We start from the raw sequence: 27,439 nt of genomic DNA on the forward strand, positions 1-27,439 counted from the left end.
GTTAGAAAATTATAAAAAATCCCTGACCTTCTTTGATAGCACAAATAGCGCGGTATCATTGTACCGTAAGCCACGTTCGTGTGACACTAACTTGCCTTTTAGATTTAATTAATTTACATAAGAAGTAAACCCCAACCACGTAAACCTCAAGCGGATGATGCCGAATTTTAGGCAAACCCAAGTACACGATAATCATCTGTTATTGTTGAGGAATAATGGTAATTATGCACTTTCACTTCTTGTAATTACGCCGTTTATCAGCAGAGTTGCTCAATTAAAATAACACTCTTCAATCCCGACTACTTTTGACGTAGCTCCTAAACCTATTTTATATCAAGTTGATTGTCTTGCTGGTCCGCCCTAACGAGCCTAAGACCATTATTTAAGTGGACGGAAAGATCGAGCCACTTAATCAGTGGTAAAACTAATCATTAGGACGTATTTCGTTCCAAATAAAACACAGTATTGCGGTATAACGCCCTGTCTAAAACATGCGTTAGAAATCATCGAACTGGATAATCAAACAGGATTAGGAAAGCCATCGATGTGTGAACAATGCACCAGAATCCAAGGATTCGATCAATTAAGAAATTGTGCCAACTGTCGAGACAAAAACAATTTAAATCGAGTTTTTGCAAGAAATTTGGGAACCGTAACGTGATTCCAATTAAGCGACAGAAGGAAAAAGTGCTAAAATGAGTCAATAAAAATAGGTAGTAATAAAGCGATCAGTAATAATTTAATTAATTTTTGCACTGTAGAAATAATAAATGATCAGTATTTAATTCATTTTTGCACAGTAAAAAATTTAATTGACCACGCACAGGATTTTATTAAAATTTGCCCAGTAAAAAAATCGTATATGCACAGTATCTAGTTTCAGTTTGCACAGTTTAAATAATAAACGCTCATTAGCTAGCTTGCAGGCTGGGGCTTCGCCCCAGCGTCCTAATAGGATACATAACCCTCGAACGAATAAACTGGAAAACGCAAAACTCAAAATGTGGAAATCTAAACTTGCATCTATCATTTTTACTGTGCATTTATTATTTTTACTTTGCAATTATTGGGTGATATTCATAAAAATTAGCATCTTATAAGTATTAGCATTTACTTATCAGTTCAACTTAAAAGTAAATACTTAAATACGTATTCATAAAAAGATGCTTATTCTTATGAGTAAATACTTACATTATAAGTATCTACTAATATGCTTGCTTGGTTACCGCCAGATTTGTCACAAATCGACAATTATTTTTATTTTTATGATCAAAATATAAATCAGCCTGTCGAGTTCTTAGCAAAATTTGTGGAGTGCCAGGTCCCCAGGATAGAAACAGAACCATCACCGTTTCATGATTTTTCTGGACAAAATTTTTCAAATTATATATTTAGTTTTTTGTGGACCCGGAGTCACACAAAATGCGCCGAAATCGACAAATAATCGCCTAAAAAGTTCGAACATGCTAAGTATTATTAGCTAGCACCGATATTTTTCGAGTTATTAACATCTTTAAAAAATTTAAATAGTTTGTTAGCACTCGTTAGCGGAATTTTGGAAATACCCTGGAATCGCCAGGAATTGACAAAATTCTAAACAGAATTGTTTGGAAAATCCGAACATCTAAAGTAAAGTTTTTATCTAAAATTGATAAATGTTCCGATAGTAATATTTTTCGTTTCTGCAGACGAATCTGGAATTCAAACTACATATTTACTCGGATTTTTCATAATTCTGAAAAAGTCTCCTAAACATCGTTTGATTATGATGAGCTCGGAGCCAAAACGACCAAAAATCATAAGAAAAATCAAAACCTATTAACGTGATCCAAAAACTGATTTTGCGCTTTTGATAGAAAATTAAAAATTATTAATTGGTTTTTCCAAGCTCATCGAGATCATAATAATTTTTTTCTTCATTAGAAAATGTTGCAATAACCATCGCACATTTTTTGCCGAAAACCCTTATATTTTTATATGAAATTTTGATCGGCCGTATTTTCGTGCCGTTTTTTGAATTTCTTGGTACGGCAAACGTAGCGTCTTTTAGTAAATTAATCTTTCTGCAAAAACAAGTCTAACGAATAGCAGACTAGTGATTTCACAAGTACATACTAATTTTTGTTAGTAACTTCTCTATTTTATGAATATCGACAGAAGTAGATACTTAATTTTTTATGATTTTTAAGCAAATACTAATACTACATAAGTATCTACTTATTATTACAAAAGTATATACTTACAGTTTTATGAAGATGAATATGAAGCATGTTCTACTGATTATGAATATCACCCATTATTTTTACTGTGCATTTATTACTTTTACTATGCATTTATTATTTTTACTGTGCAATTATTTATTATTTTTACTGTGCAATTATTATTTTTACTGTGCATTTATTATTTTTACTATGCATTTATTATTTTACTATGCATTTATTATTTTACTGTGCATTTACTATTTTTACTTTGCATCTATCATTTTAACTGTGCTTTTATTATTTATACTGTGCATTTATTATGTTTACTATGCATTTATTATTTTACTGTGCATTTATTATTTTTACTGTGCATTTATTATTGTTACTGTGTATTTAATTTGTACCCAATAAAAATTAGACTGAATTTGTCACAGCCGCGTAAAAATAACAAACAATATTACATTTCAACAAGACATTAAATAGTTGGTGCTTTATCTTTGTATTAATCCTTGTATTACAATAATTTCCCAAATATTTATTAAATCAAAAAATAGCATCCATTTGATCAAAAACGCGAACGATTTTCTTTGTGGCTTTGTTCAAATACATACTAGCAAATTAAAAACTAGAAATTGATTTTGCCCGTATTTATTTTTTCAATAAATGGAACACTCATACCACCAGCATTTCTCTTCTAATAGATTTCAACTTATTAGGTCAATCCGAGTTCGAACTCCACGATTGTTAATATCAGCCTCGAGCTCGTTTCAGTGATTCTATTTAATTTCCTTTTTCCCCCATAAAATTATTGGTAACGTTTCAGTGGAAAATAAATGTCATATTCATTGAATATTTCGCAACGATTATCTCATTGACCACTTGTTTAAAAAATGACATAATCTACAGAATATTGTTATTTAATACATTTCCTCTATTTTGTAAACATCAACAAAAGGTTTTACGTTCCACAATAACAATAAAATTTTAGACGGCTTTCGCCGCAAAGTTAATAATAACTTTTGTAAAAAATCGACTCATTTATAGTTAAGATCACGTTTGTCAATAAATTATTATTGACAACTACTTTTGCACAGAAAAGTTTCATTCTCCATCTGCAACTTTTACGAACGTTCAGCTTCACATTATTGTTGGAAGAGCGAATAAAATAGAAACGAAACAACAAAAATGCCCCATTACTCGACGAAATGTGGGAACAAAGTAAAAAGAATTTTATACTCAGGAGTTGGTAAATCTGTTTAAGAGCTATGGTATAACGTAAAGCTTACGGCAAAAGACGATACAATGTTTACCTGTGTTGTTATCTACACAAGCAAAAATAAGCTTTATGAAATATTCATGGAACCGGAAGTAGCACAAGAATACGAAAACAATAAATTAAAGTTTGGACTAATTTTGCGTTATCCCAATGATTTGATTTCAGTTTGTATTAATAAAATAGCTAGTACAGGCGTTTAAAATTTTCATTAATTATTCATTTAATAAATATGGTAGTTCTGGTAAAGACGCCACTTGTTCAAACTCCATTAAAGGCGATTGCTATGCATGAATTTAATTGCTTTTTCGCAGACTTACCTTTTCAAGCCTTCTAAATGAATATTCCTAGACCGTAGTCACTATCGGCTCCATTTTTACCCTTGTAGCTTTTTTGCTATATTAATAAACATAAAGGGAACAAAAATAAAAAATAACTTGTCGTGTATCTCGTTTAATTAAAGATCACAGAGAAAACTTTGATTTATCTTTGTTCTATTTTTACATTCGATACACTGTTGAGGAAATATTTTAATAATACAGCATTTTACTTTCTTTTTAATCAGACAATGGAAAATCGAGCATTACAACGAGAAATTAACTGCTTTTTAATTATGCATAAAAGGAGTAACCAAAGCATTAAACGGTAGTTTAGCATCAGAGCAGAACATTCATGTTCAGCCCCGAAATTATCGCAGATTCAAAAAGTGAATTTCGTTACAACAAATCCGGAAGCGGTTAACCGCTAGAATTAAATCCGTAGCGTACAACAAATGCAGAAAACAGCTTAATTGTAGTACTTTGCTCCAGATCTTTACTAAATTCCGCAAAACTTCGCCAAGTGAATTACCTGACTATAAATTTTGTAGTTATAATCACCGCTTTGAGTTACATCGTATAGCCTCAAGTTGCAGACAGTTCCTCTATTTGTTCGCAACTAAAGCGGCAAGAAACAACTTCGTAGTTTTGAAAGCGATTTGTTACTGGAAATTACAATAGTAAAACTAAAGCTCGAAGAAAATATAACAAAAATTTAAAAGTTGTGAAAGACGTTAAACGGCTTTTTAATGCAACAATAAATCTTTATCAGCTTAATTTAATGCCTTTGTTGCGTGCCTGACCTTCTGGAATACATTGTTATTCAAGAAAAGTGTATTTCGCTTAATGTACAGATACTGCTAATAATTAAATTTCGGTCATATTCTTGTACCTATAATCGAAGTAATAAATTTTAACGGATTATTTACAAAAAAAGTCGTGGGAGTGGCGCTATAACCGGAGAATTAAAAGCTGATTTACTGCCGTTAAAAAGGATAATTTGCAGGCGAATTTTAATTAATAGTTTCTTCCAAAGTTCGAAGGCATAATTGGAGAATTTTACAAGGCGATGAATATTCTGACCACTTAAAACTGTAAAATTGGAAACGTTAAATTGATAAATATTTTCTTACATAATAGACACTCCACCTACAACATTTACATATTTAGGGAGATAGTTTATCTTTGGTGAGTCATTTCTACATAATAGAAATTAAAACCGGCAGTTGCAATGACGCCAATGTAACATTGATGAAAGTAAATAAACTAATAATACGGCTTTTATAGATTTTTTTCATTTAAATTGGAATTTTGGCAACGAACGTTCCGATTTTTTTCATTTCTGCTCCAATAAACATAAATTGGGTTCAAACACAATACACGCATACGTAACAGATTATTAAAAATGAAAAAGAGTAAAACATTTTGATTAAACTTTTTATAAATAAACTCATCTCTGCCAGCTTCTCCAAACTTTAGGATTGCGGTGAGTATTTTTAAACAGTATCAATTTTAATTACGCTTAATTACTCATTAAATTATTTTAAAACAAAAATAAATAACCGACGATAACTGTTGCAGATAATTGTTATTAGTTTTTGTGGCTAATTACTTGCAATTATTGTTTATTAAATTCTAAAGGTGAGTTATTTATGGTGAGATAACGAAATTTGTAATTTATGCAAGTGCATGTCTGAATACATTTTTTCTATAGTAGTATTTAAAAATAGTTTTGTTTGGTTGTTTGCTGGAGAAATAAAATTCAACACAATTAATTGACAATTCTGACTTCCACCAGTTTGATTTAATTTACTCCGCGCCTTTTCCTCTCGTAAAAAACAGGATTAAAGCCAAACCGATGCTAATTAGGCGTGTTTGGTGTATTGTTACTTTCAATTATGTCGAAGATGACCTCCGTTCTTCCTTTCTTATCCGACCGCAACAGTAAAAGTGTACACACGACTCCGGCGCGCTTCCTTTTGCTCTCGACCAGCTTTTTTCGAAGTCATTATTTGAACACGTTTAAATTACAGTTCGACAAACTAAAACTCCCGTTAGACTTATTAAAATTCATGGGGGATCATCTTCAGAGTAAGCACGCCGAAAGTAACACGCGGTAAAAAACAAAATAAAGCGAAACATTGAAGGTAAAAGTCGTGACTTACCTGAGACTCGTCTGGTTTTCTTGTTCTTCGGCGAAGCGATGGAAATTTTTCAAAAGTTCGTGGAATTTGACAAGTGCCGAAAAAGCACACGTACATAGAGGTTAACTTTTGCGAACATAACACCTTCCTCAAGAGCTTTTGCCAAACTGACTGAACTGCGACGAACTGACAGTAAATGAAAGCAAAATGACAGAAAACAACAAACGACACGTGCGCTACGGCCGGCAAACCCTTGAAACTTTGATTACAGAAAACTGTACTACCGATAAACTATATATACTCTTTTCCACCGTAAAGACTTATGTGACGGGTTTATTTATTAATTTTTTTCAGATAAACTGCAATATTGGTGTAACAGTTTATTAATAATATTACATTTTATTGTAAGTCAGCATCTTCTCAGAAGAATTACGCCTGCAAAAACAACAAAACGCTTACAACTGTGCTCATCACCCAGATTGTGACACAGCATGCAAAAAAAAACAAAATTAAAAAATCATTCTTTATTGTGAAAATAAAACTAATACAAAATTTATGTTACATGATGCTTATGTACATTAATAGTTTAGTGTTGAATGTATTAACAGGCGAGTTACGGACGTAACTACACAAAAACTCAACAGTAAACAAGAAAAAATAACCTACATGTAATACTAATCCTGTGAAATATTCTATAAAATTCTTTTAGTATCACAGCACAGTTTGAAAGGGGGAAAACTAAATCTTTCAATTAAAAGGAAAACATACAAAGCGCTTTCTCTAACTTACATAAAAAAACTTCACTTCTTCATAAATCTACTTACTTGTTCCGCACTGGAAGTTTGTGTCGTCCCTTGTTGTACATTTGAAGTCGGTTGTACAGTTACTGCCACAATCGATGCCCCACTTTGCAACCTTACGGGACTCCCTTGCCTCACAACGGTCTGATTTTGAAGCGCCGCTGAAACTTGCGATAACAACTGCGCCTGAGTACTGCCTTGTCCTTGCACTTTGATGCCCGCCAAGGCCCCGGCGAGAGTCGAAGAGCCTTGGGGGCGGAGCGCCGAATTTAAAGCTTGCGAAGTCGCCGCAACAACCTACAGAAAATAGATGAACATCATAAAACATATTTTTTAGTCAAACGCAAACGACAAATAGCAAGCTTTTTTCACAAGCGAAATCGATCAAAGTAATTAAAAAAATGCCGGTCTCGGTTACTTTAGACACTTTGGAAAAAAAAACTTCTGAAAATGTAACAAATTCTGTGTGAACGCTGAAGTCATGAGAAGACCACCGTTGAAACGCAATATGTAAACTGAACATTTTCCAGTTTTTTGTTGTCAGAACCTAACGAAAATGCAAAATAATCATCGATGAGATAAAATGCAATTAAATAAAGATTTCTGGATGCACAGTATTTGTCGACAAAATAGAACAAACTGCCAATTTTGTAACTAAAACTGAAAAAAAATTTAGAACTCATTCCAACTTTGAGTAAACTAGTAAGTAACAATACAATTATTCATGTATGTAACCATCGCGGAACAACTTTTTTCGATATAAAAGCTTTATTCGTTTTTAGTACAACAATGCACAAAAAGAATGGACATGAAGCTGCCGCCAATTTTCATTTTCAAGTTTCATTGAAAAAATGCAAAAAAAGTTAGTGCCGGTTTTTTAATCATTTAGAGTGAAATTAATCGTCAAAAAATACTTGGGAGTAGCTCTTACAATAGTCGTCATTATTATTATTGTGGATAATGATACCTTTTTTACCTGTTTATTTAAATTTTAGTTTGTCTTTATTATTTTTTTTTATCTATTTCCAGGTTAGAAGTCTATACTGTTATGTTGACTGGGTGATCTTCTAATTCTTCTTTTGCTTTATTAGGGAGATTGCGTGTTATTGCGCAAACAATTTTTTATGAGATAAGATTAAGATTAATTTTAACGTCTTTTATTTTTTTTATTTTAAAAGTTAATTTAGTTGATTTGATAATTTTTCAAAATAATTATTGATTTATTTTTATGTGTTTACCATCGTCGTCGGATAAACCCCCAAGAAAATATAATACGGAATAAACAACTATATCGGGTCATTTGCTGACCGCATAAACTGCAGAATAAATTATACTCTTCTCTGATTGGTTACTTTATTCCCGCGATACCTAATATTCCGCTTATGACGACAAAATTTTAGTTAATTTAACGGATGAAGCGCCAGCTCAGTGTATTAATAATTAAGCCCTGTAAATTGGTAAACACACTGTATTTGTATTTAATTTTTTCACCGACTCTTTTTATCAAAAAAGCGAAAATAATCACTTTCTGAGACGTCAAAATGACAAGGAATTTGAGATGGTGCTATTACAACTAGTATTAAAAACTCAAAAAGTATTTAATTTCAGTCATTCAGCAATTAGCAAATTATGTCGAATAGAGTTTTAATAAATAAATGGGTGCTTTTTTGCAAAATTTAACATTTTCGTCTGTAATTCCGCTAATTTTTCATCACAGAAAATTTGAAACAAATTTTAACAACATAAGATAAAAAAATACCAGTCCCTTTAATTTTTTTTTTTTGTTAGTAAGATTTTAAGCCTTCTTTTTATTATATGAATCCTAGATTATAAACACTATTTTGCTTCCCCTAGCACTGTGTTTTAAATTAAAATGTTTCAACAAAAAAATAATAACATTCATACGAAAACGCTGAAGTTCTCGCGTACGCTCGTTGCATAACGACAGACCTCGAACTTTGGACTTGTGTTCGCACTCTATTATTAATAGACTTGGTAATTTCGATTCAATAAAAAAAATGACACTAACTTGTATTGTCTGTTTAGTGCCTTGTGACGTATTAACGGGTATCATCCTTGGCGTTCCTTTCGCTAATACAACGGGTCCTCGAGTAATACCAAGTGGTGCCCTCATCACTTGTGTGAACTGTTGAACTGTCATTGCGGTTGATAGTGGTTTCGGGCCCACAATCAACTGAGTTTGAACGTTATTTTTGCCACCAACTTGGGCAATGTTCAATTTCTGCGTCCCCAATTTTTTGTGAGCTAGAAGTTGTTGTTGGATTTGGAATTGTCTGATTTGTTGAGTATTAGCCGCCTTGATGGTTGGAGTGCCAGTTTTGCCAGTATTGGCTATAGACACTCCAGACACTGGTATTGTTACAGTTTGCGTCACTAAAAAATATCAATAACACCTTGAAATCCAAATAAAAATAAAAAATTACCTCCGCCGGTATTAGAAACAGCCTTGACCAAGGTTGCAACTTGGGTTCCCGACGTCCCGGCTTGTTGCACAGCCTGAGCCAGGACTTGCGACGACAAACCTTGAATATTTGACGCCTGTGTCCCCGTAGCCACCGCCGCAGTGATCGTCTTTTGTTGCTGTTGCTTCTTCAACAACTGAGTCACTTCACTTTCAGTCACCGTTCTGGTAATCCCCGCCTTAGTCCCCACAGTCACAGTTCCTTGTCTCACAAACTGTGCCCTCGGTTGTGCTTGCGTGAACTGAACCACCGCCTGCTGTCCACTTATCGTAACCGTTGAATTTTTGACAGCTTGTCCCGAAATCGTCCCCGACTGTAATCTCACGTGCGGTTTAAACGTAGCGCCCGCCTGTTGTCTGATTAATTGCAATTGTGCCGAACTAATCGATTTTGCTTGAATTGCGGTCGGTGTGCCTTCTGTTTTAGTTTGACCGGGAGAACTGCCGGAAACTATTAACCGTTGAGTGGCAGCTTGTAATTGGGCGGGGCTCAAACCCGCCACGGAAACCACAGTCGAGGCTTGGAGAGGGGAAGTAATAATTCGCTGCGACCGGATGGTGTCTGGAAATTGCATAAATGAAACATGATTTGCGGAGATTGGTGGTAATGTACTTGGAGGTGTTGCTGGGGTGCTGGAAACGGTGGTTGTGACGCTGGTTACCACGTTGATGGTCTGGGCGATGGTCACTTGGGTCGGCGTCCCTGTCGTCGCAGCCGTGCCGCTTGACACGGCCACGACTTGGGGCAAGGTGGTCGAGGTGCTGGCTTGCGACAAAGGCAACATACCTAGAAAAATATTAGTTGAAATTTCCAAACCTGATATTTTTAATTACCTTTCATCATCTGAAACCGGGCTAATTGTTGCTCGGGCGTTAGCGGCTTCTTCTCCCTTGCCAACCTTTCGGCCCTTCTGGCCGCCACCTCCACCGGCAGAACGGGATGATCCAAGTCAATCCCACAATCCGTCAACATGGCCGTATGTTTCGGATTCTTCAATGACGGATTATTACTAACACTTCTCTGTGGCGGCGCCCTCTTATTCGAGATCGTTTTGAGGGCGTCGTACCTTTGCATCATAATTTGCGAAAACTTTGAATTGTTATCTTGAGTGTACAGTTGAGAAGTACGCATCGGCCGGTTCGATTTCTGCTGAAAGGGAAACTTCTGCATCGATCCGCTCTTGTTTTTCTTTTTTCGTACCGAGCTATCGAAAACTTGCTTTCCTTCCTCTCTCTGTATGAGGACAGTTTCGTATCGTTGGCGGCACTGCTTCGGCGAGCGATACGTTATCGAGACCGTGTTCACGTAATCGGAGACAAAATCCCAATTTGGCGTGTGACCCGGTGAAGCGACGAGCAGGTTCAGCGGTAAGCCTTGAAACGATTGGATTACTTTCAACAATGCCATGTCTTCGTGTACGGTCCAATCGTGCCATAAGGGCGTCTCGATAGCGGGTTTAGGCACGTTAGACTTGCCAGATATGGGTAATGTGTTACGCATTAAACCGCGATACTTTTGAAGTTTGAGGTCGCGTTTCAATTTTAAGCTTGTGGCTGAATGGAAGAGCGATTTAGGCGCGTTCATCGATTCTTCCTTCCGGGGAATTTTCAAAGCACGACGACTATCAACAAAACCGGCCTCGTGACGAGTTCTTTTCGCTTCTTTTTTAACGTAAATTGGGGGTAATTGCGATTCGGACATGATGTTCATGTCGTAGAGAAACGACATGGTTTGGTCGATGTAGATGTCCGTGTCTTGTTGGGGTGGTGTGGGAGGGCACCACATCTACAAATCAGAAACATTGTTTAAAATACCAATGCAAAAACGAAAAATAAAAATTGTATTTTTTAAAAAAGATATAAAAATCTACTTACAGGCATTTGTTCCATGGTATTATCAGAAACCCAGATCTGTAAAACAGGATAAGAAAAACATAATTTAAACGCGAATTATTTGGACTGAGTGAAAATGAATATAACGTCGGGTAGGGAAGTTGTAAATTCTAGGACTGGAGGATACGAACTGCCACCATTAAAAATTAACAGGAAATTATTAAATCCCACTTTTTAGGTTCAAAACACTTTTATTAATTGTTAACAACACCCTCGAAAATTTTGATTCTGCATTTCTCTTTAAAAAATATATTACATACAATAATTCAATGAAAGAATAAAATATACACTGCTCTGAATTAACTTTAAAATAAGGAAAAATTTGTATTTTTTTGAAAGCATGGCAAAAAAATTGAGAACTTTACTTTTACTTTTCTTTTTTCTTGCACGTTATTTTTAACAAATACCTACCCAACTTTTGTGATTAGTGAAAATATTTGATACTTTCGAGGGGATTTCGTCAAGTAGGGGTTGGGGGAGTGTACTGGGGTGGGTAGCGGGTTTTATAAAGAAGCCGCCTTGCTCATGTCCAGCGGGGCAGTGTTTTGGTGCCCGCTGCGGACGCCGGAGCAAGAAGGCACCAAAACCCGCGTCCACCCCGCAATGAAAAACACATTCGCAAGAGAACTTCTTTATTTATTTTCATTAATGTAATGGTAATAACAAAAGCACCGAGATTCAAATAAACTCACTCGGTTTTTAAATATAAAAACTGAAAAACCAAAATTTACACTTGCAAATTATGATTAAAACATTCAAGACTATCACAATTCTTTTTCCTTCGGCATTCATTTTCTTCGAATTTTTCTATATACATGATGAAAAGAGAGTTAATTTAGATCCCTGAGCATTTATAATTCAACTTAAACAACAAAATATAAGTCTCTAAATTGAATAAATTTTACCGAAACAAGTTGGAAAAATAATGCCAAAGAAAAGCATTTTACGCAAATAAAAAATGGTTATCAAAACAACGAAATCTATACACTGAAGTGTGATATTCTCTCTTATAACAAATTTCAGAAGGCTCATTCACACGTATAATTTACAATTATTCGCAATAAAAATTATTTGTAAAAAAACTATAACTCTAGATATTATGTACAAGATAGTTATTTAAGATTTTTCTATAATTAAATCACATATGCACATTTTATTTCAACAGAATTTTTGTTCATTAAACACTCATTTTATTCCGTTTTTATTATTTTACGTTCGATACCTAGATCTGAATCGTTTAATTCGGCTTCTGAACAAGTCCGTTTTAATGACGAATCATTAAACTCATCACTATCTAAATTATTTTCGATTTTTTTACTCCTTACGACCGTTTTATTAACTGGAGGTGATCTCGTTACCCAATCATCCAACGTCCTATTATTCGCACATTTCGCAGTTTTTCGTTTCTTACTCGACTTCGGCTTTTTCTTTTTACAGTTTTTAACATCATCGAGACCGTTATCAATGTGAACAGAATCAGACTTATGATTCACAAGCGGAATCTCCTCATCATTATTGTCACTAGGTACGTCGCACGGACTGCTATCATCGCCGTCAGCTTCAGGAGAATCATCGATTTTATCAACTGCATCAGTCTCTTTGTTTACTTCAGATTCTTTAGGGCCTTCCGTATCGACTGAAACTTCAGTCTGATTTAGACCCTGATCTTTAGCTTCCTGTTCATCATCAACTGAAGTATCAGTCTCTGGAATTACTTTCTCAACCTCAGACTCTACCTCATTTTCAATCTTTTCATCCGGCTCTTTCAACTGATCCGACTCACTCTGGGTTCCAAGTGTATACTGGCCCCCTTCCATGATATCATTCAACATCACCTTACAGATTTTCCCTTTCGGAATCAAATTATTTACGATATTTTCAGCATTATCATCACTTTTGCTATCATCATCATCATCTTTACCTTCATCGTGATTCACCTCAACTTTCTTTTTTATGGCAGTTTTCTTTTTTTCCGACTTGTGTAAGTCTTTCTCTAGACTGTTACCTTTCGAACGACGAATACTCGGATTTGGCGAATTTTTTACTGGCTTAACACCTGGCAAAATCGGACTGACATCAAGCGTCCACAAATTAATTTCAACAGTGCCACGAGATCTAGTTCTAGGCGAATTCGTATCGATATAATTAGTCGGCGTTTTCAAAACAATCGATCTGCTGTCACTCTCCGACTGATCATCGGTCTGTTCATCCACACTAGAATCAGTGTCACCGTTGAACTTCTTAACATCTGAATCATCAGCGCTTTGCGAACACTGCGACGAATCATCGTCTGATTCCGTATTCGTGTCGTCTTTTTTCGCAACTCTCTGCCTCGTCAACCTGCGTCTGTTGCAATTCCTCCTTTTCAGTTTAGCTTTGGCTATGCTTCGATCACTGGTGTATTTATTTGGTACGATTTTCGTCAGTACTTTATTACTTCTTGCCGATTTTGCGACGTTTTGTCGATTTTTCATTGCACGATTTTTATTAACAATTTTTTTCGCGGTACTAGCGTTATTAACTTTTTTAGTTTTACTAGTGCTAACCTGGTTTGTGGCGTCCTCCCGTGAAAACGTTAGTAAATCGTTTTCTTCTTCCAATTCGCGTGCTCTTCGTTCCTCTTCTTCGCGCATTGCTGCCAAACGATTTTGCTCCCATTCGCGCTTCTGTTCCTCGATTTCGCGTTCGGCAGCCGCCAGTTGTTCGGCGGACCACGCCGATTCAGTCTCTTCAATGAATTTCATTGCGTACCTCTCGATTGGAGAAAGCTAAACACAAAATTAGCAAAAACACATAACAGAAGGAAAAACAACTCACCTTTTTGATGACGTTGTCAATCTCCTGTTCTGCTTTACTCATCTCGGGTTCTTTCTCCTGCTCCTCTAACGGAATGTTTTCGTCGAATTCGGCCAAATCCGCCACAGCTTCGGCCTTAGCCGTTCGAGCCGCTTGGACGTCTTGGTCGTCCTCACACGCAGCCAAAGCATTTTCTAAAGCTCCCAAAGCCGCTTTATCGTCGCCGCCAGCGTGAGGTTGCGATTGTTCCGCCGCAGCGGCACGTTTTTCGTGACTTTCGACCACTTCCGACATCCTACTGGCCGCACTTTCTTCTTTCGAGTCAATGTTAAACAGATCTTGAATCGTCGACTGGAAATCACAATTAGAAAATCAAATAACTGCAACAATAGTGTTTACTTACGCTCTTGAAATATGCCGTCGTGAAATTCCCGCCTTCAATAGCAAGGTCACCCAACAGTCTCTTCTGATTTGCCTTCTTCAAAATATTCTCTTCGATGGTTCTTTCACTCACTAGCCTATAAATGTGGACGTCTCTCGTTTGACCAATGCGGTGGCAACGATCTTGTGCTTGAGCATCCATTGTTGGATTCCAATCTGAATCGTAAAATATCACAGTATCGGCTCCAGTCAAATTAACACCGATGCCACCAGAACGTGTGGAAAGAATAAAAGCGAATATTCTCGTATCGCCATTAAATCTTTCCATTAGAAGCTAAAACAAACAAACAAAAATTAATCAAAACATCAACAAAATGAATCAAAGTTTGTTGCAAAGTTCTAGATAGTTTTTAAAATTGAGTTTTAAAAACATGCTGGCCATTGCACTGCTCTCCCACTGTTGCAAAAGTCGTACAGAAAATTAAACTGATGACTGATCGACAGTGGTTCAAATCCAATCAGAAAAAATAATCACCTGTCTCTGATCAACTTTGGTCGTTCCATCCAATCTCAAATAAATATGTCCGTGGAAATTGAGAAAAGCTTCCAAAACGTCCAACATTTTCGTCATTTGAGTGAAAATCAATACCCGATGTCCCTCACTCTTCAATTTTCTGAGTAATTTATCCAACGTTTGTAATTTACCGCAATCATATTGGATAAGTCGGGGATCGGGGAACTGTGTAACCATGGCAGAGGCGATACGATGTAGAGACGTTGCAGGTGCGGATAAACACGCCGCTAATTTCTTCTTTTCTTCCTTCTCGCCCCAATATGTACTGGGTGATGGATGCCAAATTTGCATTTCGGGTTCGGGCGCTCGCACAGCAGGCACATAAAAAATAAACCTACCCAAATTATCTCCCGAAAAACACAATTGTGTAATAAATACCTATCACAAACATCAGCCAATTGCTCTATCCTACTTTCCGGACTGCGGACGAGCTCCTTGAGACACGTAAACATCTCCACAGTTGAATCACATTCGGTATCGACTGTTTTACTTTCATCGCTCTTCCACGAACTAATTATCGGAAAACTATTTTCAATTGTGACAATTCGACGGAAATCTTCTCCGTAAAGAGGAACAGCGGAACATCGCCGCTCGTTTATTTTCGCCATCAATTGCAATCTGGCTTTCAGCTCGTCTTTAAACAAATCCAATTCGTCTGAAGATCCTACGTCATTTGCAATGCCATCGCTGGCCCACCGAACGTCCAAATTATTTGATTGGTTGGCGTATAATTGATCTATAAATTTCGGACCGACCGTTTTTCGCTCCTCTTTATCGTCGGTTTTTGCAGCCGAAGGCGAACTCTAAAAAACCAAATTAGCCACAAAGACGCGACAAAAACAAAGAAAATACCGTAGTGATCGTATTGGTTGTAGTCGCCGCAACTGACGTCAACTGAATTTTCATAAAGGCTTTAGTTATCTGATGACCTGAATTGCCGGCAGTTAGCAAGGGCTGTTTTGACAAAAACGTTAATTTCTGCCCACCTTTAACAAAAAATTAATAGATAAAAAACACACAATTTTTAAAAATCAAAATGTCTGTTACGAACATTCTAATTCGCCAGGAAAAAGCAAATTAGCTTGGTAATGTAACAAAATTTAATCTCCTTTCCTAATACACGTCAGAAACTATTATTAAAGTTTACAACGCAAACAGGAAAGGTGCAAAATTATTAAAAAAAAATTGTATATACCTGGAGTTGTCGTTGAAACCGGAATATTCCCAGATATACTTGGATTTGGAGTAAGTAACAAATGTTTGCCCGTCGACGTTTGTACCAACTGAGCAAAACTTGCCGATATTTTATCAGACGGTTTCAACATTGACGTGACACTAACAGGCGTCGCAGTTTGATTGCTGAGCAAAGGTTGCGAGATATTTACAGGAATGGCTTTGACAATACCCTGTTGGACCAGTTGGACACCGTACTGTGGAACTTTGACTTTAATATTTTGAGGTGTTTGCGGATTTTTCCCGTTTACGTCTCGTTTTTCTATTTTCAGGGGAACGGTTTTAGCGTCATCGTGTTTCTTTATTCTCATCATGAGACGACAAGGGGGCGGCGGGGGGATTTCTTCCGGTACTGAATACATTTCTATGACCTTACGAGGGGTACGCATTTGTTTCATGCGGTAACTTTGATACGCACTCAAATTGTATTCCATAAAATTCAAATTTAGATTTAGCCACGATAAGTCAATTTGCTACAAAAGAAAATTTTATGAATAAAATTTCCTTAGGACAGGAACAGTTTTTGTTTGGCTGTTTTAAGTCAGACAAATGCCTCGTTGTCATTCACCTGGCAGGATTGGGTTGAATGGATCCCAATCCTTCAGACGTGGTATAGTTGTCATCATGTGTAAACAAAAATTTAAGATAAACAATTCTTTTACCCACCTTCCAAACATTATATTCCAAAACTGCGTAAACCAAAGACGGATAAAGTACAACAATACCGTCGCAAAGAAATGGTGATATTGTTGGTCTGACTTCAAATAAATTAGGATGGTTACAAACTTTCCGCAGCTGCATGAGTATATTTATTACACTTAGTAAATTTCCACTGGCTAAAGTTTCTCTCGTTCTAAAACCAAATTGTTTGAAACACTTTAATTAAATATTGGAGCAACGTACTTTGCCCTAGACATGTAATCGTCGTAAAGAAATCTTTGTCTTTTAGATAATCGGCACATAACTACGTGTTCATACTTTTTCGGCATTTGCTTTTCTACTTCCGACTTCAATCGCCTCAGTAAGAACGGTCTTAATACCTGTAAACAATTTCCAATTAACACTTGACAAAAACAAATAAAAGTAAAGCTTTTTAATTAAAGTCAGACAAATGCCTCGATGTCGTTCATAAATAAGATTGAGTTGAATGGATCTCAAACTTTCCGAATTTTGTATATTTTCATCATTCAAATATTCCAATACTTCTGCGGATACTAAAATCCCCACTTACCTTGTGCAATCTCTTTATAATGTTTTCGTTATATTCCGAATTGCCTTCAATCATCCCCGTTACCGGATTGGAAAACCACTCCTTAAACTCCCTATGCGATTGGAAAACGTTCGGCATTAAAAAATGCATTAAAGACCAAAGTTCCATTAAATTATTTTGTAAAGGTGTACCAGTCAGTAACAAGCGTCTAGAAAATAAAATATGAAAAGATTCTATCGAAAACTAATTCCGAGTTAATTACTGTTGCGTCTGAAAATTCAATAACAACTGCCACCGTTGCGACTTGAAATTTTTTATATTTTGAGCTTCGTCGAGAATTAGATATTTCCACTTTTTCCTCCGAAAACTCTGATGATCTTGGATGACTAGTTTATACGAAGTAATACAAATATGAAAAGCGTTCGGTTTCGTCCAACCCATTCTTTTTAATTTTCTTTCTTTCTGTGTGCCGTAGTAAGTGAGAATTTTAAAAGCCGGCGACCACTTTTTACATTCCATCTCCCAATTTAACATAACCGACGTAGGAACAACAATCAAATGGGGACCCCAATTTTCTAACAATTCACAAACTAACTCCCACTTCCCATAAATTTACCCGCAACTCACCTTTTTCACATGCCAGATGCGTTAATAAAGCTATAGTCTGTATAGTTTTCCCCAACCCCATCTCATCAGCCAAAATACCATTCAACTTTCGCTCGTACATCGTGACTAACCAATCTAAACCGATGTGTTGGTATTCCCTTAGAGGCAGTTTAAGTAAAAATGGTACCTTGGTTGATACCTACGATTCACGTTTAATACCCAGACACAAAAACAGACATAAGTAATTACATTGGTGGAAGACAACGTGTTTCCTTTAGGTTGAATGCTTTCAGCTATCGCAGCAGCATCGTTAATAAGGTCATTATTTTTATCAGTCTTTGCATCTTCTCCCTCATTATGAGAATCTTCGAGTAGTGACTTGAGTCCGAGATCATCTCCCTGGCTATCGTTCTCGGACGCTTCCATGTCGGTATCGCTAATATCATTCTCTTCCGAACTGTCCGGTTCTTCGACCGATTGTTCGTACTCATCGTCAGAATCATCCGACATTTTCGCGTCCTCTTCGTCGGAAAGCGACGGCGGAGGACCGCTGTATTTCTTCCTCAACTCCTCTATACTCATTTCATTTTCAGCCTGGAGATCCTCCAACTCTTGCTGGTGGTCTTGTTTACCCTCCGCCTGCTCTTGCTCTTGGATGGTGTCCTCGTCATCTTCGTCGCTACTGACGTTCGCCGTGCTGAAATCTTCGTCACTTTTCGACGCCCTCGTATCACGCTTGTCTTCGGTGTCCGAGCCGTCCTCCTATCATAATTTCACAAATTTATTCAACTCAATCATCATCGACGATTGAACAAAATTTTTATCCTACACAAAACAACGTTAACACAGTCGTTTGTGTAGGTTAAAAATACATCCAGTCAGAAAAGTAATTTGCTGTTAGACCTCAAGTCTCCACAAACACTTTTCCGACCAGAGGCACATAAATTATCACTCACAGAAGCACTTAAATCACTAAGTCGAATACTGTCTCTGTTCTGGAGGTAATCTTTGGGCAGTTCTTTGAGGAAATCGTCGAGGTCCATCTCCGATTCCCTCTGCAAAGCGGCCACTTCTTCGTTCTGATCAGCACTCCCACCACCTGCGGCTTCCTCCTGTTCGATGGTTTCTTCGTCATCTGTGCTATTGTGACTATCGGGTTGGAACTCATCGTCAGAATTATTACGAGAAGCCGATCGAGACGACACCGCACTCGCTGGGACGTTCTCGGGATTAGATCTATTCATGCCTTCGGCCAACAGCTGCGAATACTTTTCAGTCTGATCAACAATAAAACTCAACTGTTGATCCAACGCTTTCTTCCTCTTTTCTTCCAAAATCGTGTGTTGCTTATACTCGACCAACTTCTCGACGTTATTCCAGAAATTCCGAATTTCCTTGGCACAAAACGCTGCTATCCTTCGCAGGTGCTGCTCTTGAGCCTTTTCGGCTCGTTGAGCTGCCAACGCTTTATCTTGGAAATATTTCTGGACCATTCTGGCGCATTTTTTCGCCGCGGCCTTTTTCCATTTACGTTCTTGAGCGAAATCGGCCGCTAACCACACCATTTCCTCGAGTAGAAAGTCCCAGTGGGCTTTCGCTCGATGCATTTCTTGAACTTTGGGGAGACGCTTCTCCGACCAAAGTCCCTCCTTTTGCAAATCAGCTATCCGTTGCACGACGTAAGCTTCTTGTTTCGCTTTCTCCACGATTTGCTCTTGATTGCTGACGTTCTGATGATTTGTTGGTGTTTTAACTTTACTAGTATTCAACTTCGAGTCTTGGTTGTGGTTTGTGAGTGGCGTCGAAGTTGCCGTTGTGTTACTCTGCGTGTGGGAAATGCCGGGAAGAGAACTAGCGGCTGTCGCCGTGGGTGTACTGGGAACTGTTTGCGGTATCGTCTGCTCCTCCATATTCTCTTTCGGATCTATGGCATGCTCCTTCAAATACGCGAGATACGCTGGAGATTTCGGCTTCTTAGCAAACTGGTACAAATCCAATATATTTCCTCCAGCCTCTAAGAAGTAAGCTTCCATCAGATGCTCGTTGTATTTTTCTTTGATAAGTTTCGATTTCACTATCCTATGATTCATGACACGCTGGAGTTTAGCAGCATATGTGTCTTTCTTTTCGGGCGTGGACGGCAGTAATCTCTTGACTGGCGCTTTGGTTGGCGACGTTTGTGACGGCATCGTCGAAGAACTAGAAGTTTCACTTCCGCTAGTGGGAAACAATTGCAAACGAACGTTCGTATTCGGCCGAGGTTTTGTAAGAACATTTACTATAGATTGGTTCGCTTGACTCGGTCTCAACGGTGACGTCTGATTTATACGCGAGGGACTTATACTGATGATACGTGTTACTCCGCCTTGAGTTGACAAAGTACCCGGTGTAATCTGGAAAAAAAGAGAGTCGATGTCACCTTTAGGTAGCACAAAGTGCCCATAATGATAACCGAAACATGTCACTTGTGGAAGCTTTCACTACCGGGCGATATTTTTTGCTGTTTTTCACTTTATAATTTCATTATTTTTATTATGCTTGTATGCTTATTGTTTCTTACTCCATTAAGAATAATGTAATCATGCATAACTTAACATTGGTGCCTACGTACAATTTTTAAGTGAGAGTTGCCACAAAGAGCCAAGTATATCATTACAAGCATAATTGCAAAACTCAATAATAAACATAATTAAAAACTACTATTTCTCTCGAAGAAAAAATAAACCTATGAGTAGTGTACTTAATTTAAAAATGTATCCACACACCGTCATAAAAATGCTCCGTAAATGTGAAGTTTACTTAGCGATTTAGCTGGTACACTTGCTCATATTGTTTTGTAGTGATGTGGGCGGGATAAATTAAATTTTACACCAATAATCACATCAAAATATAACTCCTCATTTAAAGATTATAAATTAGAATAAAAAGATCATCTAAAGAAAAAGCCAATGTTACACGAATAAAATTTGGTAGCTGTTATTGCTTATTATTATTATTTTAATCTAGGGCCCTAATTTTATTTTATTTTGCATTTTGTCGCTGATATTTGTTCGATCATCACTTTTTCAAAAACTACCAAATACTTCCCTAAAATAATGCAGCACCCTAATGCAATGCAAGGGCCAATTTAGACGTAGAGAACAGTAACTGTTATGAACAGAATACACTATAAAGGGGATTGGATGATACCGGTCAGTGAATAACAATAGCTGGGACTGAAATTCGTGACAGTTGCTTTTATTGGCATTTCAATTACATTGCAAATGCAAGTATTGGCTCATTAATTAAGGTGTCTCCTTTGGACGGATTTCCTGAAGATTTCTGATTTATTGTGTGTAAATGAATACATAAGTAATGTTACCTATTGCTATTTTATAATTTTTTCCCAAACCGTTCATTTTGTTACAACATTCCAAATATGAAGCAACTCCCCTTCCGATATTTTTATTTACAAAATAATTTTTATTGAAAGGCCAAAATAAAAATCGGTACAAATTAAATGCACAATATTTTATTTAAACGACAAGTATTTATGGTCAGTAAAAATAATAAATGCACAGTAAAAATATAATAAATGCAGAATAAAAATAATAATTGCACAGTAAATAATAGCATCTCAAAACTAGAGAGTGTAGAATTCCACATTACGAGTTTTACGTTTTCGGTGTTAATCGTTCGACGGGTATGTTTCTTTTTAATTTAATTAAATACTAATCATTTATTATTTTTTATTGATCAAAATCGAATTTATGACAGATCGCTTTATTACTACCCAATAATAACGTCCGTAATAAGAGATAAAAAATAAAAGAAAGGCTCCATAATGTCCAATACTCCAAAATAAACATTTTTAGTCCATTACAAATAGATTATTCTTGTAAAATTAAAAAAAAATGTGCGTAATTAGTTTAAGCAAAAACATGCTTTTTTAAATAAAGGTTTAAGGTGAATAACATTCACCATTCAACGCCCCAACCTGTATATATTTACATTTTTTACCGAAACACAGATAAAACAAAATATAACAAACCAGTCAACACATTTTAATTATTTATTAAATTTTACCAACTTCAAACGTAAAGTCATGTCGCAAACAAAATAAAACAGAGTGCTTCATAAATACAAACATAAAAAACGGCGAAAACAACAAAACAAACACGTGTCCAAACAAAAACATTCGAGATGATTGTCATATCTTTAGCCGTACATATTGAATGATTGTGTTAACGCAACAAAATTTAAATAAGAGAAAATGTGCACATAAAAAAATTATTCATTGTATTGATCAATACAGTGTCGATATATTTAACCGAATAAATAGTACAGAAAATATAAAAACCATTTGTAGGATAATTTCACATAAATATTTATCTTCGTAAATGATAGCCACAAACGCCTCCGACACAAAATGTACCAAATATGCACAATCAAATTCGCCCACTTCATTTTCGTTTACTCCCAATAAAGTATTTTTTTAATAATCTACTGGTAATCACCTGTTTATCATTTTAAAAGTATCAAACGTTGAAACGTGAACCGGCTACTTTAACCAAACTATTCCCAGATTGAACAAACTCAAGCTATTATATTGCCGTTACAAAAAAGCAACTCCAGACGTTTACTCTAGATAAAATTTCAAGCATCATCGATTTGTACCTAAATTAAAAAAAAACACGGATTTTTTAATAATAAAATTACAGTAATTTATAGACGTACAAACTTATTAAATAAACCACTAAACTATAAAATAAGATTACGTATAAACACATCTAAACTTAAATAAACCTGCAAAGTATTCTTGCTAATATTATAGGTAGGTCAAGACAAGACGTAAAATTTTCCGCTGCTTCTTTGCACGTGCCAACATCCCATCACTATCACGCTTGAATCGGCACGACAAACATTTTTATATTTTAAGTGTTTTTAAATGTTCCATCGACTATGAATTCAAATTATTTGTGTATGTATTTTGTTTATTAAAGCTATTAACTCCGACAAGACGTAGTTTTTACACACAAAATCTTACTATTTAAAAAAAATATTCAATAAACAGTAATAACATAATCTGGTCAAATATCTGCGATATAACAGCCTGATTGTAGAAGCCCCTAGGCTATATGGAGGGTTCAGAAGCCAATCAGTGTAAATAACTTTATCAAGTATATTTTGTGGTTTACTTTTGTTACTATTTTTATAAACCAAATTTTAAAACTTGCTGAAATATTTATTTTTTTTATATTTGACTTACACTGATTGATTTCAAAACCACTTCATAGAAGTAAATCTATCAACAATAAGGCTCAAATAAAATATAATAAATAAGATGTTTTCAATGTTCCAAATTTTTCTCTTTGAATTTTTTTTTTATTTTTTTAAATTCATTACAAAAAAACAATTATTTTTTCTTTCTACTTCTTTCGTTCATTCCGGGCATAGGAGAAGAAAAAAGGCGCCAAATGGGTTGGGGACTTACCTGGGTCAAAGCTGGAACTCCATGGGGTTGCGAAGTGGTCAAAACGTACTGTGCTCCTGCAACCTGAGTCAATCTCACAGCAGGGCGCTCTGCCACAGCTCGAGAGGCTTGCTGGCCCTCTCGCGGGGGCAGAGCACCCTGCGTCGCCCCCGGAGTTTCGTCGCTCATCCTTTACATGTCTGGAACCAAAACCGATTGACAAATTTCAAAAAACCACCACTCAACCGCCAAACTTTATCAAAAAATTCTATTTGTTTTGGGTGTTACGTTATGATTGTTTTGGTTGATCCCGCAAGATAAATAAAGCGAAAAAAGCGCGCGTTCCCAAAAAGTGTCATTTCGCGCAAAATTCAGTCCACTGAGGCCTCAAACGAATTAAAGCAGCGCTTACATTCAAAATTAAACATATTTGGAGCGAAATCAATATGCGAGTGACGTAAAATTTCCTATTGACTGGGCAGTCGAGAGAGAGATGAAACAGTCGTTAGAGAAGCCGCACGAAAAGCGATTTTCCGCGAAAAGTACGCAAATTAAATAATCGAAAATCTCCGCCTGGCCTCGCCGCCACCGAGCGACCCGGAGCGGGGCGTGCGGGCCCGCAAGGGGGCCCCCGGCGGGCTGCCGCCCGGAAGGTAAGACACAAAGGATTCGTCCTCGTCGCCATGTTACATTTTCTCGTTCGATTGATCCAAACTTACCATCATGTAATCACAAATTATTCGGGCGAAATTCGGTCATCTGCTGCTAAAAACACAACCAGCGGCTCGATCGAACTTCAATCTACAAATGGGTACTCCACGTTAAGAATAAATCGCAAAATGTAGCCGATATTTTGAACATTTTACGCGCTCACATCTACAACGCACCGCCCTTTACAAACATGGCGACGGGCTCTATAGTTGAACCACAGAATAACAGGTTTTACAGAAACGCATCTGTCCTTGTCCCGATAGAGCGAAAGTGTCACTAGCACATCTATTGTGGCCAGCGCGTACTAAGTGTTATCGCGGGCGATTTGAATTGCCCGTAGTTACTTTTCTTTTAAAGTTTGATTGCATTTTTCGTATTGTTTGTAAATATTCACAACAATAGTTGCTAAAACACTTTCTGATGTTAGACAACTATTGTTGCTGAATATTTACAAAGAATACGAAAAATAAAATATGAGAACAAATAAAGACAATAAACTTGTAATAAAAATTTATTATCACTAGTCAATATACACGACACGATAACTATAAACGATCCATCAAATTATTTATATTCCCACAATAAAAAAGTTCAAAAAAGCACACACACGAAAAAAACCACAAAACAGTACTAATTTCACATAAAACAAAGCCGAAGGCGAACACCAAACAAACCAAGCACAAAATGGCGATTGGCACAATGGCAACTGTCACAGGTCCACCGTTAATTTCTGCCGATATTATAGGTAGCTTCGCTAAAATTGACTATACGTATGTGCGACATCTGCGATGGCAAGCCGAACTACAGTCGATTTTGAATTTGGCGCCTATACTTGGCTTGGTGCATTTAGGTTTCACCACCCTGAGTTGAACGCCCAAGCCAGGCCGCCTGGATGGCTCGCGTCCGCGCTGCGCAGGCGCGCGGCCGCTGGTGCGCATGCGCCGCGCCGTTTTTCAAACGGGGTTTCGCTGTTTTTCCACTTTTGCAGGTAGATGAGTCGTTTAGGGCCCGAGATCCACCCCTTGCTCACCGAGGACGTCGTCAAGGCGCTGCACGGGAGGAAAGTGTGGACGGTGGGGGACTTCGTCAAGGTGGACACGCAGCAGATTATCAAAATCGCACGACTCAATTTCAGAGTGCGTCAAAATTGCGCAATCACAAACAAATCGCGCTTTCATGCTCTGTTTCCAGGAAGTGCGAGCGGTAAAAAACTATCTCCTGAAAAAGTTTTCAGCCACACCTGTGAACGGATTCGATTTCTATAAAAACGTACTCAAAAATACGGCCATTATCCCCACAGGAATTAAAGGGTATCATTTTATTTTACACTTTTTTCGATTTTCCACGCAATTGCGCTCATTAATCAGGAGAATTTATTTCGTAAATTGACCAAAGTTAAGTCTTCATTCAAGTGATCATTAAAAATGTGAGTTCTTATACAGAGTGTCCCAGCAAGTAGATAAAGTCCAAATTTTTTTCTCCTAACCCATAGATATTAACCCCCAGGCTCACCTAAAATTATTTTCAAATATACAGGGTCTTTCCGAAATTAGCTACAATACAAACTTATGCTTTTTTTTTAATGGAACACCCTAATTTTTTTGCATTTTTGGATATAGCTTTTAAGACTAATGATTTTGACTGAATTAAACTTTTATCGGTCGATTTTGCCTATTTTTTAAAATACTTTTTTTAACAAAAACACACTCTTTTTAACAATTTTTTAGACTCAACATATTTAACTTTTAACATTTAAAAAATCATTAAAGATTATTAACTATTGTTTCGGTTGTCTAATAATACCGATTTACACTTGAGCATTTTTTTCAAATGGTCTTACTTTTCTAGGAATTTTAGTTTTTGAGCAATTCATTTTTAAAAAGAGCGTCTTTTTGTCAAAAAAAAAATTCAAAAACTAAACAAAAAAACAGGATGTTCCATTAAAAAAAAACATAAGTTTGTATTGTAGCTAATTTCAGAACACCTGTATAGTTTTGGCACGTTCAAGAAAATAATAAATTTGTATATAAGCGAATTTTAAAATGGTGTTAACAGCAACAATGATGTAAATCAGTACATTGTCACATTCTTTAAAGAATTTATAGTATGAGATTTTTTTATTTTATTCAAATCCTCTCGTTCTTCGTCTCTTGCGAATGTAGAATAAATACAACCATAAAATCGCGGTCGGGAAGGTTTAGCATAAGGATTATATCGGTTCTTTGTCATGCAAATGGGATAAGGAAATTTAAATTTTTATTATGGATTTTTATTACTTTTTTGGTTTAATTTTTAGTGTTGTTTTATTCGTTTGGAGCGAATCTACAAAGAATTCTGTTCGTAATTTATGAGCGTGCAAGTGCAAGCATAATCTTTGCTAACAAATTTAATAAAATGACAAAACCAATTTTCTACAACTAGCACAAGCAAACCCAATTGGTTCTATTAAGACAATGATAAATGCAAGATGTGTTATTGGAGTTGGCAAATGCTTCTGTCTTAATAGTTCCAAAACCCTGAATTAATAGCTGCATGTATTTATTATTATATTTTTTTAGCGTGGACCAGTTGCTAAATGGAGGATTATTTACTGGAAATATTTACGAGTTATGTGGGCCCCCAGCTTCCGGCAAAACCCATTTCGTTTTAACTTTAATCAAAAATGTGATCTTGAATATGGACCAAAATGTTCACATTTTCGACACGAAAAACGACTTCTCGGCTGTAAAAATGAAGCAAATGTTGAAGAACTGTGATGAGGTATTAACAACTTCATTCCAAAATCTTTTTTTTTCATATTTTTTTCCAGGACCGACGAACTAAAAGTTTGGGCAAGATAATAGTAAACCGCTGTTACACAAGATACGATTTAATCAATAGTTTATACGAAATTAAAAACGACTTGGAAAACAATATGAAACTACGGTTGATTATCGTCGATTCTCTTCCCGGCGTGATCTTAAATTCAAACGACCACCTAACAAACAATTTATATCTCAATCATATCGCAAACATAATGAGATATATTGCAACTGAGCACCATGTCGCATTTTTAGTCACGAATTTAATAACAACATGGACTGACGGTGGCTTCAAGACCCAGCAAGAAACTTCCGAGACTATTACGTGTGGGAAATACTGGTCCAGTGTCCCCAACACTCGCCTCAGAATTGAAAAAATGGAAAATTCAGGCGGGTGCAAGTTGTCTGTGTTAAGGAGTGACACTTTGAACCAAAAAGTGAACAGTTGTGCGGACATTGTGCCCACTGAAGATGGATTTTTATGATCTAGAAATTTATTTTAATACAACTGTCGCGTTTTATCATGTAGGGATCGATTTTAATTAAATTTTTACAGCGCTATCTG

At 36.4% G+C, this 27,439-nt stretch overlaps 3 protein-coding genes across 6 annotated transcripts in view; 1 reads left to right on the forward strand and 2 right to left on the reverse strand.

Annotated features, from left to right (window-relative positions):
* Nucleotides 1–6,143, reverse strand: part of Tpst (Tyrosylprotein sulfotransferase) — a 98,449-nt gene extending 92,306 nt beyond the window's left edge. For both annotated transcript variants that reach the window (XM_008199577.3, XM_962911.5), the window contains exon 1: nt 5,957–6,143. The gene's annotated coding sequence lies outside the window, so the exon portion shown is untranslated. The remainder of the gene's footprint in view (nt 1–5,956) is intronic.
* Nucleotides 6,144–6,444: 301 nt separating this feature from the next.
* dom (domino) lies at nt 6,445–24,294 on the reverse strand. 2 transcript variants are annotated; one of them, XM_064354617.1, is made up of 23 exons: nt 24,082–24,294; nt 23,384–23,562; nt 18,867–20,303; nt 18,160–18,672; nt 17,932–18,109; nt 17,567–17,879; nt 17,326–17,512; nt 16,998–17,134; nt 16,761–16,947; nt 16,346–16,567; nt 16,057–16,291; nt 15,714–15,847; nt 15,240–15,664; nt 14,823–15,195; nt 14,310–14,621; nt 13,928–14,257; nt 13,657–13,878; nt 11,093–11,128; nt 10,052–11,003; nt 9,831–10,004; nt 9,180–9,779; nt 8,765–9,129; nt 6,445–7,032 (listed from the first exon to the last, which is right to left on the reverse strand). In XM_064354617.1, exons 2-23 carry the CDS (start codon nt 23,549–23,551, stop codon nt 6,736–6,738), a joined length of 7,797 nt encoding a protein of 2,598 aa, XP_064210687.1. In that variant the 5' UTR covers nt 23,552–23,562; nt 24,082–24,294; the 3' UTR covers nt 6,445–6,735. The 2 variants fall into 2 exon arrangements, with proteins under 2 accessions (XP_064210687.1, XP_008197803.1); XM_008199581.3 differs by having other exon boundaries at nt 16,057–16,567.
* Rad51D (Rad51 recombinase D) lies at nt 23,625–27,435 on the forward strand. Of its 2 annotated transcripts, none has more exons than XM_008199579.3 (5): nt 23,625–24,015; nt 25,066–25,209; nt 25,265–25,383; nt 26,632–26,833; nt 26,883–27,435. In XM_008199579.3, exons 2-5 carry the CDS (start codon nt 25,066–25,068, stop codon nt 27,357–27,359), a joined length of 942 nt encoding a protein of 313 aa, XP_008197801.1. In that variant the 5' UTR covers nt 23,625–24,015; the 3' UTR covers nt 27,360–27,435. The 2 variants fall into 2 exon arrangements, with proteins under 2 accessions (XP_008197801.1, XP_008197800.1); XM_008199578.3 differs by having other exon boundaries at nt 23,626–24,015; nt 25,062–25,209.
* The last annotated feature ends 4 nt before the right edge of the window (nt 27,436–27,439 follow it).

Source organism: Tribolium castaneum, chromosome 2, assembly GCF_031307605.1.
Source record: "Tribolium castaneum strain GA2 chromosome 2, icTriCast1.1, whole genome shotgun sequence".
In the NCBI taxonomy this organism is placed as follows: Eukaryota; Metazoa; Arthropoda; class Insecta; order Coleoptera; family Tenebrionidae; genus Tribolium; species Tribolium castaneum.

Excerpts from the sequence above, each read along its gene's own strand:
- Rad51D (XM_008199579.3), top strand. The coding sequence starts at position 25,066 with ATGAGTCGTTTAGGGCCCGAGATCCACCCCTTGCTCACCGAGGACGTC. Across the intron at positions 25,210-25,264 it reads TCGCACGACTCAATTTCAGA|GAAGTGCGAGCGGTAAAAAA; the intron begins GTGCGTCAAAAT and ends CTCTGTTTCCAG. Across the intron at positions 25,384-26,631 it reads ATCCCCACAGGAATTAAAGG|CGTGGACCAGTTGCTAAATG; the intron begins GTATCATTTTAT and ends ATATTTTTTTAG.
- dom (XM_008199581.3), bottom strand. The coding sequence starts at position 23,551 with ATGAGCGACGAAACTCCGGGGGCGACGCAGGGTGCTCTGCCCCCGCGA. Across the intron at positions 18,673-18,866 it reads TTAGTGATTTAAGTGCTTCT|GAGGACGGCTCGGACACCGA; the intron begins GTGAGTGATAAT and ends AAATTATGATAG. Across the intron at positions 17,513-17,566 it reads TTGAATTTTCAGACGCAACA|ACGCTTGTTACTGACTGGTA; the intron begins GTAATTAACTCG and ends TTTATTTTCTAG.